Source organism: Cetorhinus maximus, chromosome 8, assembly GCF_964194155.1.
Source record: "Cetorhinus maximus chromosome 8, sCetMax3.hap1.1, whole genome shotgun sequence".
Lineage (NCBI taxonomy): Eukaryota > Metazoa > Chordata > Chondrichthyes > Lamniformes > Cetorhinidae > Cetorhinus > Cetorhinus maximus.
Genome location: NC_135886.1, coordinates 3,279,116 through 3,297,341, shown reverse-complemented (window position 1 = coordinate 3,297,341; position 18,226 = coordinate 3,279,116). Strand labels below are relative to the sequence as shown.

Below are 18,226 nucleotides of genomic sequence, written 5' to 3'. Positions count from 1 at the left end.
ATCAAATGTCTAACTGTGAAAACATCAGCTGATTATTAAATAACATGTATAATCTGAGTGTGCCCTTCCATAAGGACATAGTTACAATGATAACGGTGATATTTTTAACAATCTACATTATTTGACTTTTTGAACAATGAAATAGGCTGATACAGAATAGTATAAAAACACCCAGAGCATTCACAAATCTCACAGACGTCCTGACAAGCGCCTGACAAGATGAAGTGGCTGCTCATTACACTCGCCTGCATTCAGCTCTCTGAATGTTTAGTCAGGTAGGACAATAGGCAGTTCTGATGAAAGGTCAGGTATGTTCCGTGCAACTGTCCGGAGTCTCAACGCTAGCTCAGAGTTGGAGACATTCGTGGAGAGTCACAGAGAGCAGGGGAATTTCACATTGGAAGTTGAAACTTTCCAGGCAATTCCCACTAGCTCAGCGCATGAGGACTTCTACAGAGTCCCGAAGTGCATCTTTGGTCGTATGTTCTGACTCTGACAATCCGGAGAATGGAAGATTTTGAACACTCATTTCTTGCATCTAAATTTATATTCTTATGTATTGTTTCTTTGTCCTGCATTTTCTAGAAACATTTTTACGCAAACAATTTTATTTCAGAATTCCGGCATCTGCAGTATTTTGATTTTATATTAGATCAGTGGGTGATGGTATTTGGTTCTCTTTCCTTTTAAACATTTCTAGATGAAATATTTCCCTATGCGTTGTTATGTTCTGTTAGATAATTCAACATATTTTTATCAACATACCTTTAATCTGGTGATTGTTTACCTGCTCTTGACAATCTCCTTCCAAGCATATTGCAGAGAATAATATAACATCAGCACGAAATAATCAAAACCGTCCTCAGCTTTGAATTGTATGACATGCACTTGACTAACAAATACAGCAACTTCATATTTTCTTGGTCAGTCTAAATTTTCTATACTTTCCCTTCCAGGTCCCACAAAGAAATCTTGACCCTTGCGCTGGGCTTTTGCAAACCCCTTCCCCAGATTGTGATCACTACTCGATCGCTGCCCCCAGCCCCTCCACTACCCCACCCCTATCCCCCCACCACACAATGCCTACCTGACTTCCGGGGAGCATCCCTGCGGGCCCCTAGCAAAGCTTCCTGCCTCCCCAATTGCTGCTGTTGGCCAGGAAGCGATTCCTGCTGGAGTTGAATAGCAGTCCGAGTTTTAATTTGGAACTGAGGCCCAAGAGTTCGAATCTTTCCAGGCCTCGGCATGTGAGTTTGCCACCCTCCACAGGTTCCCCCAATCCAATGCACTGAACCTACACCGAGTTATTGTTCCATATGCAAACATTACAGTTGACGAGCTGTTTTGAAGCAAGTATTTTGCAACTCTGATATTTTTAACCGTTATTACAATGCTGGTTCACAACCTCTAGTTTGATTAAAAGGCCTAGACATGTTGTTCACAAAGTTGATTCAATTCTTACTGTGTGACCTGTTTATCTTCACAGGGTTCCCTTGAGGAAAGATAAATCTACCCGCCAAGTCCTTCAAGAACGTGGGCTTCTCGAGGAATTTCTGAAGAACAACCATTACAATCCCTATTCCAAATATGCAGCGCCCTTCAACACCCAGTCCATGGCTACGGACCCTCTTATAAATTACCTTGACGTAAGTAATCTTTTTCATTTTTGCTGAAGCAAAAGGAACAAATTCAGGGGGAAATCTAGCGACAGCTTCATCAATTGCAGTGGGAGTCAAGACCATATAGGACATGACATATGATCATGTCATATGATATATAAGATCCTGAGGGGCCTTGACAGGGTGGATGTGGAGAGGATATTTCCTCTTGTGCGGGAATCTAAGACTAGAGCCACTGTTTAAAAGTAGGGAGTCACCCATTTAGGACAGAGGTGAGGTGATTTTTTCTCCCTCAGAGGGTTGTGAGTCTTTGGAACTCTCTTTCTGAAGAGGCAGAGGAAGCAGAGTCTTTGAATATATTGAAGGCAGAAGTAGATGGACTCTTGGCAAGCAAGGGGGTGAAAGGTTATCGGGGGTAGGCAGGAATGTGGATTTGAGGTTACAGTCAGATCAGCCATGATCTTATTGAACGGCAGAGCAGGCTTGAAGTGCCGAATGGCCTACTCCTGCTCCTAATTCGTATGTTCATATCTTATCAAAGGAAGCTTAGAGATTCAATGCTGCAAAGTATTAGCCCTAACTTCAGATCACCACTCCCCATGTCAATAGGCCTCTATAGCTTTACACATGTTATTCGAAGCATTGGGTTTATTTTTACCTATTAAATTGGTGACCGGTTATACAGCTCTTCTAATTTTTGAATCTGCTGAAGGCAATGGAAATTAAAATTGGGACTATCAGCCAATGTTAAAATTATTGCCCCTGCCACTCAGCCACCCGACTACCACCACATTATGTGATAGTCAAGGCATGTGTCAATATAGAGAGACTCTCCATGCTCACAGAGCTTAGGTTATGTGTCATTATGGATAAAACACTACGTTAATATAATTGAAATTAATAGTTGGCATTGTAAAAATTCCTAAAGAAAATAAGAAAAGTAGGTAAACAGCTTTTAATTTCTGTTGGAAGACGTCCTGCTTCTACGAGATAAGCGGTCTTTAATCTATATCTATATATTTCTCTCTAGAAATGGAAAATCAATGCAGTGACATTAGTTTTCTTTAATATAACACCCCAGATGTAGAAGAACATTGATGAACAATTTAGTTAGGGAGAGAAACAGCATAGATTAAGCAGGGGAGCACAAATCACAATGGAAGAGCTGATCTTTTCCGGGCTGTGTGTTGGGGATGGAGGGAGGCGCGGGTGATAGGTTAGTGGGACGAAGAGGTTTGTGGGCAAAGAACATCAAAGAATTGGAGTAAAATGACCAAAAGAAGAGCCTTTAGGGCTGATTTTAACTCTCAGCAGGAAACCAGTGGGGATAGAGAGCAGTTCTGCATGAATTTTTGAATTGGGGGCCAGGCGAATTTGAACTGCTGGTTTACATTTAGATGATGCACAGCTTCTCAGCCATTTCTGGCAATAAGCAGCAACAGGTTGGTGGCAGAGTATAAGGGGTTAATTCCAACTGTGTAATACATTAATCAGATACTGTAGACATTATCACAGAAAGTGATGTAACATCACATGATCTTATTCTCTCTCTTGTGCAACCTTGTGATAAGGTGTAGTGTAGTCACAGTAAGATGTGTTGCAATAAAAGTCAGTGTTTTCCTTACTTCGTCAATCTCTCGAAATGTTCTTTGTTAGCACAACAATGCCAACAATATTAAATGGTGGCAGCGAATGAAAGAACAAATATGGCAGATTAATGAGAACAGAGTGGCAAATAAAGCCACTCCATTTTAGCTGCTCCATCAACCAGGGAGAGCTAACACTCGCCCATCACTGAATTTGGAAGCATCGTTTGTTCCAAGGAGTGGAGATTCTGGTCTGGGATATACGACTAGTGAAGATCACTCAGATAGGGTGGGGCGAGATAGAAGTGGTTTGGAAATGTGAATGGGGAAGCTGTCAGCTGGGAGGCAGTGTAGTTATGGCAAGGGCAAGAGATGTGAGCATTCAGGAACTTGGAAGCAAAAGTTCAGCTACAGAGCACTAAATTAATTAAAGCTTGTGAAGATGGCAATAGAGACATTTGAGAATTGGATACTTAAGGTGATGAAGGCATTGATGAGGGATTTTGTGCCTATGGGAGAGACAGGCCGGGTGAAGTGGGAACCATGAGCTGTCTTGGTGATAAGCATAAGAAAATCAGGTCAAAGTTGAGCATAACTCGAAGTTGTACACCCCCTGATTCAGCCTGGCTGGACAGTTGAGAAAGCTGAAAGATTTGAGTTAGATTTGACAGCATGAATCGAAGAAATCACTTTGCCAAATCCAAGGCCTGATGGTGGGCCTGTGGCTGCACAAGACAGCAACAGCCTGAACTGGGTAATCGTGCCAGAGCAATGGGTGTCATTGGTGTACACATGCAAACTAACGCTGTGCTCATACAGAGGACCAAAACTGCCCCCGTCCTCAATTACACGGGTCTTTTTGTTCCTGTGACAGAGTGTCCAGGATTGCCAGATACAGCATAGGGAGGAAAATCAGGCAGATTCCTATACAGTTCACACAAAGGTCCTTCCAAACTCATTTGTTTCTATGAACTTCACCTAGACTCTCCAATACACCTCAACACAGGAATGGGAAAATCTCCCCAATGTGTCTACATGTACAGAAATGCAGAATTTAGTCAATTCTAACTTATCTTATTTCATGTATTAAAATATTCCTACAGATGTCTTATTATGGAGCAATCAGCATTGGAACCCCACCACAGAGCTTCACCGTCATCTTTGACACTGGTTCATCCAATCTTTGGATCGCATCAGTTTACTGCACCAGCCCATCATGCAGTGAGTATTCATAGGGCAGAATTTAGCCCTTGTTGGGTGGGCTCAGCGGGGGCGGGTGGGAGAGGGCTGGAAGCCAGAGCCAAGTAAGGCTCACCCAGTGTGAAGTGTGAGTGGCAGTGCACAGCGCTGCCTGTGTGTGCCAGGGCAGGGACTGCGAGCACGAACATCTCACATGTGCACGAGTGCGCACTTGCAAATCTCGCTCAGGCACAGAGCTGCCTCAGGGAGATGAAGACTTTTCAGACAAATAAATAAAGGCACATAAAATGTGATAAAACATGTCCCCTCCTGTGACTCTGTCACACGAGCAGGGACATGTCATTAATTAAATTTGACAATTTTTATTTTATTTTCATTTGCTTTTGGAAACCTCATCCCGCCCGTGGATGAAGTTTCCTAAAAAGTGCAAAGGCCGCTTGGCCTTTTCGCCTGCCCGCCAATCGTAAGAAACAGGGGTTGACCTAGGTGCAGTTGGACATCAGGCATCACAGGGCAATTGCAGATGAACTATAGTGTGTGTGAGGATGGTACAAGACTTGACAAGTGTGACATACAATGACAGCAGATCTCCTGGTAGGAATAGTAACAAGCAGCAGCAGCATGTCACCTACGAAGGATGCTTAATAAAAGAAACTAATGCTTCAATAAATGTTCTGGAATTATGTGACTCATGGGCATCCACCCAGAGAATTGAGTTTGAATACAGCACACGCAGGATCAGCCATAATCAACGCGTAGCATTTGCTCTTCTACAACAAAAGGCTGTGGCTTCAAGTCCCATTCCAGGGATTTGAACAGAAAAATCTGGCTGACACTCCAGTGCAGTCCTGAGGGATTGCTGCAGTGTTGGAGGTGCCATCTTCTGGATGAGACTTAAAACGAGGCCTCATACGCCCTTCTCAGGCAGAAGTAAAAGATCACAGAGCAGTGTTCCAAAGAAGAGCAAGGGTGTTCTTCCCAGTGTGTTGTTCAATATTAAACCTTTAACCAAAACCACCAAAACAGATTATCAGGTCATTATCAGGTCATTACCATATTGCATTATGTGAGAGCTTGCTGTGTATAAATTGGCTGTTGTGTTTCCTACATTACAACAGTGACAACATTTCAAAAATACTTCATTGGTTGTAAAGCAATTTGGCATGTCCTGTGGTTGTGAAAGGCATTGTATAAATTCGCATTGATGGGACAAAAGCCTCCTACATGAAATCAACTTGGCTAGTCTAAGTAGTTTCTTAGTGATCATGAACACACGGGATAACACTCCCCAAGTATGAAATTAATTGGCAATCTCACACAGAGAAGCCATATGATGACAGTGTCAAGAAATATAAAATGATACAATAGCGCATTGCAGCAGAGTCCCATTGTTGGTATCTTTCCTCTACAGCTAACCCGTGTAACTTGACCCTGTGAGCACTTGATGATAATGCTGGTTGCCTGATATGTAACGTGGTTCATTCACCAGCACCAATATCCCTCACGTAAATGAGTGTAAAATTCAACAGAAACAAATAGTACTACAAACGAAGAATTAGAAAAAATATTTTTGGTAGGATCTATGCTCGACCCAGTAGTGGAATAAAATAACCAAACCATTAAATTGAATACTATTTTTACAGAAAACCACAGGGAATTTGCACCAAGGAAATCATCAACTTATCAGGCAACAAACCAACCACTTTCCATTCAGTATGGTTCAGGCAGTATGACTGGGATCCTGGGCTATGACACAGTCACTGTAAGTACATTGTAACTTTTACCATTAATGTTATAACAAAACAATGTCAAAATTCTTCAATTGCCCATTCAAGTGTGGGTTCGCTGAATATTAATATCTTCTACTATCAGATCCCAGTCTTCAGACTGACCAGAAACTTAACTGAACCAGCCACATGAATACTGTGGCTACAAGAGCAGGTCAGAGACTGGGAATTCTGCAGTGAGTAACTCACCCTCTGACTCCCCAAAGCCTGTCCACCATCTACAAGGCGCAAGTCAGGAGTGTGATGGAATACTGTCCACTTGCCTGGATGAGTGCAGCTCCAGCAACACTCAAGAAACTGAAGCCTATTTATCAGCTCCCCATTCGTCACCTTAAACATTCACTCCCCGCACTACTGGTACACAGAGGCAATAATGCATACCATCTATAAGATGACTCTTAGCAACTCACCAAGGCTCCTTCAACAGCAACTTCCATACCCTCAACCTCTACCATCCGCAGACGCATGGGAACATCATCACCTGCAGGTTCCCCTGTAAGTCACAGGCCATCCTGGCTTGAGCTACATCACTGTTCCTTCACTGTTGTTGGGTAAAAATCCTCCCTAACTCCCTCCCAAACTGCACTATGGGTGTACCTACACCATGAAGACTGCAGCAGCTCGGGAAGGCAGCTCAACACGAGCTTCTCAAAGGCAATTAGGGGTGTCCAATGAATGCTGGCCTTGCCAGCGATACCCATGAATAAAAAAACAGAAAATTCCTTTTGTCCAGCAGTACTATGTCCTGTAACAAAGAGCTAAAAACCATTGGCCTATCATTTTCAACATTTATGAAATTGCAGATGATAACAAGGCTAATGAAGATGGTGGTCTCCGATGACATGAACATGATAAACTACAGGAGGATTTCAATAGCTTCAAGGATGTTACCAACAGTTTTTTTTAATTCTAATATCTTTCAGGGTTCGAGTCTCACACTCACCCGGGACCCCAGGTGGGGTACACATGCACTGTTTGCTACATAGCCAAAGATACATCAGGTTCCTGTGAGGTTAGGGGTTTTCAGAAGCAGCTGTGGATTTTCTACCCTTATATCAATAAAAGCTGCTGCTCAGTTAAAATTGAATTTTGTAGCTTTGTAAAGTGTCAGTCCAAGGAAAACCAACCATCCCATCATGTTAGACTTTCTCATTACTGTTGTATTCATTAAATTAAACCCATGTGTGAGCTGGCTAACAACATGGTTTATTGATGATTCTCTTTAGAATAATTCTTCAGAACAAGTTAACTTTCCTCTTTCTTCTAGGTATCAAGCATAAGAGTCAGACATCAGGAATTTGGGTTAAGTAAGACTGAGCCTGGACGCTCATTCGCCAATTCTCTATTTGATGGGATCCTGGGGCTGGCCTATCCAAGCATTGCATCATCTGGCGTCACACCCGTGTTTGATAACATGATGTCTCAGGACCTAGTGAGTCAGGACCTGTTTGCTTTTTACTTGACCAGGTAGGTTTTCTGACCTTACAGGTACTTCCATCTCAGTAGCACCCTGCATGGTATGGGGGATTTACTTAAGGTCACAACAGAACATTCTTTCTTTAAAGCTGATGAGTACAATGGTCTTTCCCTACCCTTCTTTGCATTTTTCCAGTGACCTAATGAACCGTTTTCATATCAGGCAGCCTCTTCGTCTTCTAGCAAGGTTCTGAGCATGTCCAACTCGATCCCAGTGGGCAAATTCAACTCCTTTCCAGTTATAGATGGGAACTGGATAATTGCAATCTCGTTCAGGGAATTTGGAGAGAACAATGTTGAATTCCAACCAACACACTGTAGATCAAGTGTGTGTTTTCTTTTCTTTAGGAAAATATTGACTTTGTTCTGATTCTCAATGGTTAATGATACCACATTGTGCAACCTCGAAAGAAAAGATGTCGCTGCTCAGGATTTTCGGAAGTTCCGTTTATGCTCATTTCAATGTCAGACAGGCCTTTGCAGAAATTAACATTCTAGTTGAATTGTTTTACAGACAGCCTGGTGGGTTCGGAAGTGAAGTTGTATTTGGTGGAGTCGATCCAAGCCACTACACAGGTCAAATTAACTGGGTGCCCGTCACTCATCAAACCTACTGGCAAATCAGCTTGGACGGGTAAATGACCAATCCATTTTACAACTAGCATAGATTCTGTAACAATCACATTGCACTCAACATTGCCAATCATGTCTTTGATGTGGAAATATCAGAGTAGTTGTCGAGTTACTGTGTAACAGCATTCAGCATTCAGGAAAAAACACAGGGAACGAGCCAACTAATGGATAACTTCCACATCACAATTAGACCATTGTTTAAATCCAGCCTGAGCAAGCAAAATCTTAATGCATCTCAGGGTAAACTTATTGCAGAACGTTACAAAACCGCACTCTCACAGAGATCTTGGCAAATCATGTGCCAATTATTGAACCGGCATGATTTGCTGCCCATTAAAATGAATCGATTAACAGTAAGGAACAGGGAATTGGGTCTGCTGCCTATTCATGTGTGAGGGTACAAACTGTCAGGAAAATATCCTGGTGTTTTCTACAGTCAGCTGCTGGTCCCTGCTGCCATGTTATAACCCAGGTGACAAAGTTTAAGCTGAACCCCTCACAAGAATGTAAACAATGGGCTGAATGATGGGGTCCGGCCGGCAGGTGGGCGGGGGGTGGGCGGGAGGTGGTGGGAAGGGGCGCGTAAAATTGCTGCCTTTCCCGGCACCCACCTACCCACCCCCAAACCCACCGTAATTTTACACATCAGTGGAGGCAGTGGGTAACCCACCCACCCTTGGGCCAATTGAAATCCTCATTAAGGGCCCCTTTCCACCTCACTGCAAATTTTCCCAGGGCGGGCGGAGGTCTGAGTGAAGTTTGAAGGTCACCAGGTCCCACTCCTCAGGCTATTGGAAGGGAAGGGGTGACGGGTGGCATTCCTCCTTTACCAGCTGCTTGGGTCCATGGGGGGGGTGGGGTTCCCCCTAAAATCAGATGCCACCTCACCCCACCACCCGCAAACCAAACACTCTCAGGTTTCCTCCCTCCTCCATTCTGCGCACTCCAGCCCCCATTTCCCATCACTGGGGCCACCTATCCTAGCCCCCCCAAAACACAGGCAACGTGTCTCCCCTTCTAGCCCCATTGCTGATCTCCACTTGGAACTAGATGCAGTCCCAGCAGTGACCACTGCTCCCGATGACCATTTGATTGGCTACCAGTTCTTGGGAGACAAGCCTATAGCGGAGTGGGGGGGGGTGCGGTGAGGGGGTGGAACTCTTGCCCTGAGTCATTTAACACCCCTCCGAGGGTTAAATGCCTGTGGGGCAACCGGTCGGACCAGAGGGCAGGTTCACCATTGACTTTATCACCAAATCGGAAAATCCTGCCCAATGTCTCAGGAGACCAACCCTGATGTTTTATTTAATTTTAGATTCACTTGCCTGGTTCAGCTCTGCTCATGTTTCATGAATAAGTTAGGTTGGGGGCTAAAAAGGCAGTCACTTGCATTCCAAACACTTCACAGCAGTGATACCATACCAGATTTCAGATGGAGCCACATAAGAGAGGATTGTCCTCTGAGGAGTGATTGAGTAGACTGGGCTGATACCTCCTAGAGTTTGGCAGATGGAGAGGTGGGCCAGGGTTTTGTGTGCCCACTATGGTCCGATTTGTATCGGGGGATGCAGCAAACCAGCCAAAATCCCAATGATTTTCGGTGGGACCGGACAATCCTGGCAGCAGGCGGGGCTGGAAAATCCTGCCCGTGATGTCATTGGAACATCTAAAATTTTTAAGGGGCTTGGCAGAGTCGATGCTAGGCAGATGTTTCTGTACTTCTAGAAAGTACAAAATTAGAGGTTAATGCCTCAGAATAAGTAGTCGGCCAAATTGGACTGGAAGAGAAATTTCTTCACTCGAAGAGTGGAGGATCTTTGGCGTTAACCCAAAGAGTTGCATATGCTCAGTCATTGGGTATATTGAAGAGTGAGATTGGTATGTTTTTGTATACTAAGAGAATTATGGTTGTGGGAATAGTGTGAGAAGGTGGAATTGAGGTCAAAGATTTGCTATGATCTTACTGAATGGCTGAGCAGTTACGAAGGGTAGTACTGCCTACTCCTGCTCCTATTTTTTATGGTCTTATGTCATTGTAAGGAGGTGGGACAGGTGATCAAAACCTTGGTCAAGAAGGTAGAGTTTCAGGAGTAGGTTAAAGGGGGCGAGAGAAGTAGAGGTTTAGGGATGGATTGGGTTCAATTAATTCTAACCGCCTTTTCCTCTTTCAGAGTGTCAATCAATGGGCAGCTTGTGGCCTGTAGTGAAGGCTGTCAGGCCATCGTTGACACTGGTACTTCTCTGCTCATGGGCCCCAAAGAAGCCATCAGCATCATCCAGCTATTCATCGGTGCAACTCAAGGTTACAGTGGCCTGGTAAGCTTCCCTGGAACACATCAGCTTTTATAATCAACCAAAGGAGATTCTATTGATATACTTTTCATTTTGTAGCATTTATAAGATGATGCTTTATTTAAGAGTTCAATTTTTTTGAAAAAGTTTGAAAACCTAAATAGATATATTGTTCTTCCATTATTCCTTAGTATCACAGAACACTCTTTAGAGGCACAATAGTGGGAGAACGGGTAATGATATGGATTTGCCTCCTGCCTTTCACTTTCATATTTGCATTTGAAGGTAGCCTACACTAAAGGGATAAAAATTTCCAGCCTTTGCTGTAAGGACCCTATGTGAAAGGAGTTTTGGCAGTCTGGATCAAATTCCTTAATGGACATTGCATGTCAGCGCAAGCCTTGCTCTAATTTAGCAATAATTGGTAAGTTATAAATAAATTGTAAATTATAAATCTGGGAGGCCACAGGATATTTGGTGTGTGCCACATTAGTGCAGTATTTGCTGCTCTACTGAGGTTAGGGCTCAGGCACCTTGTTGGGGTAGAGTAGAGGGGCTTTTAACTCTGCTCTTCCTGACCATGGAGCGCTTGGATGCTGACAGGTACCTGAAAACCTCCCATTTCCCAACACTAACATCTCTCATCTCAATAAGCATGACTATTAACATCAAAGATTTACAGTGGTGCCCTGGTATCCAACTTCCGTAGATAGCTGCAAGCTCCAAAAGGATTTCAGTTTAACACCCATTGAAATTAATACATAGGACAAAGGTCCATAGAATTTCCATTGTAAGGCAGAGGAAGTATAACAGTAAGGCTACAAATTTGGCTGGTCCCCATTTGGTGCTCAGGACCTTGTGAATGTGGATCTTCCAGCAATTTCAAACCGGAACATTGATATAGGAGGATTTTGAAGAGAGATGGAGATTCACCATGCTAGGGGTCCATTTGCATCCAGTAATTCCAACCTCGCAAATGGATCGGCAATGCTAGGACACCAGGAGAAACCAATCTGGTAAATGATGGGTGTGAGTCCCACCTCGTGACCTGGTTGGTAGCCTGCCTGTTCCACTGCAGGAAGCCATGTGGTGAAAGATAGAACTGAACCTTACCATTACAAACTTTACAAGCTTCTGTTTATAGAACTAAACATGCTTAAACATTATAAACATGCACCTCAACACCCGACAACCTCAGTTTCAGTCTCCTATATATAGGAGCACAAGTGAATTCCCCAGTTTATAGCCACCACCTGAATACATTGAATTCATTATTTTACAATTAACATTGAAACCCTAAAGAAAGTTTTCTATATGGAGGCGGTGGGGTTGGGTTTCCCAGCGCCTCGTCCTTCATAAGCCTAGCAACTAAGAGCTAATTTTCCAGTCTTCAGGGCCAAGTAGGATTCATCGACAAACCCTTAGTGGTCAGGTTTCCTGTCAATAGGTTGCAGGGAGTTCCCATAACCTCAGCAAGTTCACTAACAGGAGCATCTCAGCACGTGTGCTGCAATGTAAACCACACCTACTTTTAAACATGACCAACTGCACGTCCAATAATGGCATCTCTGATTTTACAAGTTATACAAATATTTCTTGCAAGTGCTTCTCCGAGAACACTCTGCTCACAATCATTCTCAAATTCTTTGCCTGTTTTACAGTCATCCATCAACTGTAACAATTTGCCCTTCATGCCTGATGTAGTCTTCACAATCAATGGAATTGACTATCCCCTTTCTCCATCTGAATACGCACTCAAGGTATGTTATTGGATGAATTTGATAAACCTGAGTTTGAATAGCTTGGCTGTGTTCTCTGACTTCAGTATCCAGTAAAATTGCTTGTCAGCTCACTTCAAGAGAAATTAAGCAGAAAATGAATGAAAATGTACAAAATGATAGGGTGAAGTAAATATATTACAGTTAGTGAAAAAGATAAATGTTCATATCAATTAATAATGCAAGGGAGGGTCTTTTGTTCATGAATTCTTTGGAGATGGGTGTCATTGTCAAGGCCGGCACTTATTGCCCCATCCTCAATTGCCCTTGGGAAGGTGGTGGTGAGCTGCTTTCTTCAACCACTGCAGCACCTGTTGTGAATGTATTCCCACAGTGTTGTTGGGAAAGGAGTTCCAAGATTTTGATCCAGCAGCGATGAAGGAATGGTGATATATGTCCGAGCCAGATGGCATGTGACTTGGAGGTGATGGTGTTCTCATGCACCTGCTACTCTTGTCCTTCTAGATGGCCGAGGTTTCAGCTTTGAATCGCCTTATTGAAGATAACTTGACAAGTTGCTGCAGTAAATCTTGTAGATGGTGCACACTGCAGTCATGGTGCGCTGGTGGCGGAGGGAGTGAGTGCCTAAGGGGGTGGATGGGCTATCAATCATGTGGACTGCTTTATCCTTGTTGGTGTACAACTGCATCTATAAACGTGTAGTGTAGAATTGTATCTGCAGCACAGCAGTGGACCAGAGACTGATGGACCAAATGATTTACATTTGTCTTTGCTCCATTAAATAGAAACATCAGCCAATTTTATTTCAGCCCATTATCCCTGTGTGAGACACAATGTTTCTCAATTATCCAGTTTTGATTCGTCAGTGATTAAACATAATTCATCCATTATTAAGTTTCACCAAATCTTCACTCTCGATGGTGAAACATTGCCAATTTATTTATTTTTCTAGTGTTTCTAATGGAAATTTATTTTACTCCTTTAACCTGGAAAGTTAGTGGGTGATAATTGACTGGTAAAGTTGGTTACGGCTGACAAAGCAGAATCAAGAGCAGAGATAAATTGTTTTCAGTTCATTAGTTTGATTTGAGTAAACATAGAGTAATGACAAAAGAGTAAAACATGGCAGGTATTTTCATTTTTTATTACTATACTTACACAAGGATCAGTATTTGCTATGAAGTATTCTGGGGAACTAACTCTCACACTTTGCATTCCTTCCAGTTACAAGGTGAATGCATAAGTGGATTTGATGGCATGTATCTTCCAAGCTCTTCTGGAGGGCTCTGGATTCTGGGAGATGTCTTCATTGGACCATATTATTCCATCTTTGACAGAGGAAACAACCGTATGGGCTTCGCCAAATCTACCTAATTTAATCTTCCAGGATTTAATTTAAAGCACATTCTGATCCCATTTTGAGGTTTTGCTCATTCATTGGCAATGATTGAAGCAGTGGGCCATAAGGTAACACAAGGTGAAAACCTAGGAAGCCTCCAGTTCATGAGTGCTCAAGGTCATCTGATTATGCATGAGATGCAGCAAGGAGGAACTTTAAAATAAAGTCAATGAGCTGGAACCTTTTAATTACATCTGGACGAATCCTCACCACACTGACCCACACTTTCAACAAAATGGCTTGATAAAATGTGCTTTAAATGCTTAATCTTGCAAAGTCAACCTTGGATGATAAACCGCTTTGTGGATACACTAAGATTTTCCTTCTACTTTCAGTAGCCCATAATCCTAAATGAAGACCTGTCTGTGCTTTGGATTAATTGCTATGTACATTAGATCGTATGTGCAATGATCTATTCCGGAGCCTTAAACTGTCGAAATGTTTTGCCTTAATCTAGGCTTGTGCATGGAAAGCACGCTAGATGAAGTTAGTAAAACAAATTACAGAATCATAGAATTGTTAGAGCACAGAAGGAGGCCATTCAGCCCCTTTGTGCACCTGCTCTCTGGATGAGCAATTCCCTTAGTGCCATTCTCCCGCCTTCTCCCTGTGACCTCGCCCATGCTTCCTTCTCAGATAACAGTCTGCTTCCCTTTTGAATGCTTCAATTGAACATTCCCCCATCACAGTCTCAGGCAGTGCATTCCAGATCTTAGCCACTTCGGCATAAAGAAGTTTTTCTCATGTTGCTTTTGTTTCTTTTGCCAATTACTTTAACCTGAGCCCTCTCACTCTCGATCCTTTCACATGTGGGGACAGTTTCTGCCTACCTACTCTGTCCAGACCATCATGACTTTAAATGCGTAATGTATGAAATGTCTCTGTCCATTATGAACAGAAGTGTGAGCCATTCTTAAAGTAGTAGATGAAGCATCTCCACATGTTCTCATGGCCTTTACCTACACAGATTGCTTGGTAAATTGGCACATGCCATTGCCCATCATTATAGAACCTGCTGGTTTACTGCCTAAGTCGAACTTGTGACAATTATCACCATTGTGAATTTTACTAAGATCATGCAGTGAGGTTGCATCTTGTTGGTGAACGCCAGGCTTGTTTTATCCTTACTGAGAATCTTTTATTTCTTTATTAGCAAATATAATGACAATAAACTTTGATGCATTGCAAGCTTATTGTCCGTTGTTAATGTTTTTGCTCGATCTGATGGTGGGCCGCACTTCACTTCAGTTACAAACGCATTAGTTCTCGGGCCTCGTCTGAATAATGTGAGTTTGTCCCACCTCATTTTCACATGTAAGGAGCTTATCACTTGTTTTAAGTGACCACCAGGAATAGCTGAATAAATGGCCAGTCCCAATATCAGGCGGCACATTTATTCAGACCCCCTTGGGGCACAGAATGTTAGTGGCTGAAATTAGTCCTCTTTGCATCCATTTTTTGCCTGTAAAGTGGATGTAATGTGGCCTAATTTCTATTCTCATGAGTCTAAAGTCACCTGTTCCTGTGCAACATTTCTACGCTTATCATGTTATGACTCAAAATGCTTCTATGCTGTATCCCAATATACTGTTTGCTGAAAAAATGATCTAATTTGCAATAAAATTCAACCGGCCAATTAAATTCAACTTAATTTCATAATCATTTTTACTGCACGTGCCCATTTGTGATAAGTTCACACCTTGGACAAGTTTCATTTTGGCTAAGATAAAAGCAAAAAACTGCGGATGCTGGAAACCCAAAACAAAAATAAAAATACCTGGACAAGTTAATTTTGGCTTCTGTTTTAAAGCATCTGGATAATTGGGCACTGAAGTGCAGTGGTGCTGTGTGACTGGACTCGTAACACAAAGGCCTAGACTAATAATTCAGAGAGTGTGCTTTCAAATCCCAGCATTGTAAGTTTGAGAATTTGAATTCAATTTGAAAAGAAGCTGGACATAAGAAGCTGGTGTCAGTGAAAGTGATCACAAAGTTATGGAACTGTCACAAAAATTCAGCATGTTCACTAATCTCCCTTAGGGAAGGAAACCTCTCTGTGTTATATGTAACTCCAGTCCCACACTAATATGGTTGACTGTTAATAGACCTCTGAAGTAGCCTAGAAAGCCACTCAACTGTACCATAGACTCATACAGCATAGAAAGGGGCTGTTTCGTTCATTGCGCTGGTGCTGGATTTTCAAAAGCAATGGGGAAGGTGGTGGTCAGCCCTCCCGCCCAGAGTCTAGTTGAGCCAACTCCCCTGCTCTTTCCCCATAGTTCAGCAAATTTAAGAAAATCAAAATCACTTTCAGAAAAAAAAGGCACTCATGGTGGCAAGAACTCAGACCGGGCATTGGGTGAGGGATTTCAATGTCCATCAGCAAGAGTGGCTTGTAGCACTGCTCCAGGCTGGGCTGGCCAAGTCCAGAATGATATAACTGCCAGAATTGACACAAGAAGTGTAGAATAGGATGTCACCTGCAGAACCAGACATGCCTTAAATAAAGTGCCAAATCTGGTGAAGCTACAAGGCAGGATTTTACACATGCTAAACCTCAGAAGAACTACGCCATGGCCAGGGCTAAGCAATACCACAACCAGCATATGAGATCAAAGTTTTGAAGTCCTGCCACATCCAGCCATGAATGCTGGTGGGCAGCTAAATATTGAACAGGAGGATGAGGCTCCATGAACATTCACATTCTTATTGCTGATGGAGCCCAGCCTATTAGTGGGGGAGATAGAATCACAGAATCACAGAATCACACAGTGCAGAAGAGGTCCTTCGGCCCATCGAGTCTACACCGACACGTGAGAAACACCTGAGCTACCTACCTAATCCCATTTACCAGCACTTGGCCCATAACCTGGAATGTTATGACATGCCAAGTGCTCATCCAGATACTTTTTAAAGGATGTGAGGCAACCTGATTCCACCACCCTTCCAGGCAATGCATTCCAGACTTTCACCACCCTCTGTGTAAAAAAGTGTTTCCTCACATCCCTCCTAAACCTCCTGCCCCTCACCTTGAACTTATGTCCCCTTGTGACTGATCCTTCAACTAAGGGGAACAGCTGCTCCCTATCCACCCTGTCCATGCTCCTCATAATCATCTACACCTCGATCAGGTCGCCCCTCAGTCTTATCTGCTTCACTGAAAACAACCCAAGTCTACCCAACCTCTCTTCATAACTTAAATGTTTCATCCCAGGCAACATCCTGGTGAATCTCCTCTGCACCCCCTCCAGTGCAATCACATCCTTCCTGTAATGTGGCGACCAGAACTGCACACACTACTCCAGCTGTGGCCTCACCAAGGTTCTATACAACTCCAACATGACCTCCCTACTTTTGTAATCTATGCCTCAATTGATAAAGGCAAGTGTCCCATATGCCTTTTTCATCACCCCACGAACATGCCCCTCCACCTTCAGAGATCTATGGACACACACACCAAGGTCCCTTTGTTCCTCAGAACTTCCTAGTGTCATGCCGTTCACTGAATACTTCATTGTCAAATTACTCCTTCCAAAGTGTATCACCTCACACTTTTCAGGGTTAAATTCCATTTGCCATTTATCTGCCCATTTGACCATCCCGTCTATATCTTCCTGTAGCCCAAGATACTTAACCTCACTGTTAACCACCCGGCCAATCTTTGTGTCATCCACAAACTTACTAACCCTACCCTCCACATAGTCATCTATGTCATTTATGTAAATGACAAATAAAAGGGGACCCAGCACAGATCCCTGTGGTACACCACTGGACACTGGCCTCCAGTCACTAAAGCAACCTTCTGTCATCACCCTGTCTCCTACAATGAAACCAATTTTGAATCCACCTTATCAAATTACCCTGTGTCCCCTGTGCATTTGCCTTCCTTATAAGTCTCCCATGTGGGACCTTGTCAAAGGTTTTGCTAAAATCCATATAAACTACATCAAATGCACTAGACTCATCTACACACCTGGTCACCTCCTCAAAAAATTCAATCAAATTGGTGGGGCATGACCTCCCTCTGACAAAGCCATGCTGCTATCCCTGATCAAACCTTGCCTCTCCAAGTGGAGATAGATTCTCTCCTTCAGGATTTTCTCCAATAGTTTCCCTACCACTGACGTGGGAATCACTGGTCTGTAGTTCCTTGGCTTATCAATATAACCCTTCTTAAACAGCGGAGCCACATTAGCTGCTCTCAGTCCCCTGGCACCTCCCCCTGCTCAGGCGAGACAGGGGAGGGAGTAAAAGTGGAGGAGGCTTTGCATTATTAGTTAAGGAGTCAGTTACTGCAGTAAGGAAAGATGATATCTTGGAGGAGGCATCGAATGAAGCTATGTGGGTAGAGCTTAGGAATAAAAAAGGGGCAGCCACATTGTTAGGTGTTTATTATAGACCCCGAGATAGTCAGTGGGAAATTGAGGAGCAAATATGTGCACAATTTTTGGAGGTGTGTAAAAACATTAACAATAGAGTAATTATATCAGGTGAT

At 43.1% G+C, this 18,226-nt stretch overlaps 1 protein-coding gene across 1 annotated transcript; it reads left to right on the top strand.

Annotated features, from left to right (window-relative positions):
• Positions 1-189: 189 nt before the first annotated feature.
• Positions 190-13,706, top strand: LOC144684053 (pepsin A-like). Its single transcript, XM_078547768.1, has 9 exons — positions 190-275; positions 1,487-1,646; positions 4,309-4,426; positions 6,049-6,167; positions 7,460-7,659; positions 8,183-8,302; positions 10,473-10,617; positions 12,255-12,353; positions 13,557-13,706. Exons 1-9 carry the CDS (start codon positions 220-222, stop codon positions 13,704-13,706), a joined length of 1,167 nt encoding a protein of 388 aa, XP_078403894.1. The 5' UTR covers positions 190-219.
• Positions 13,707-18,226: the final 4,520 nt, after the last annotated feature.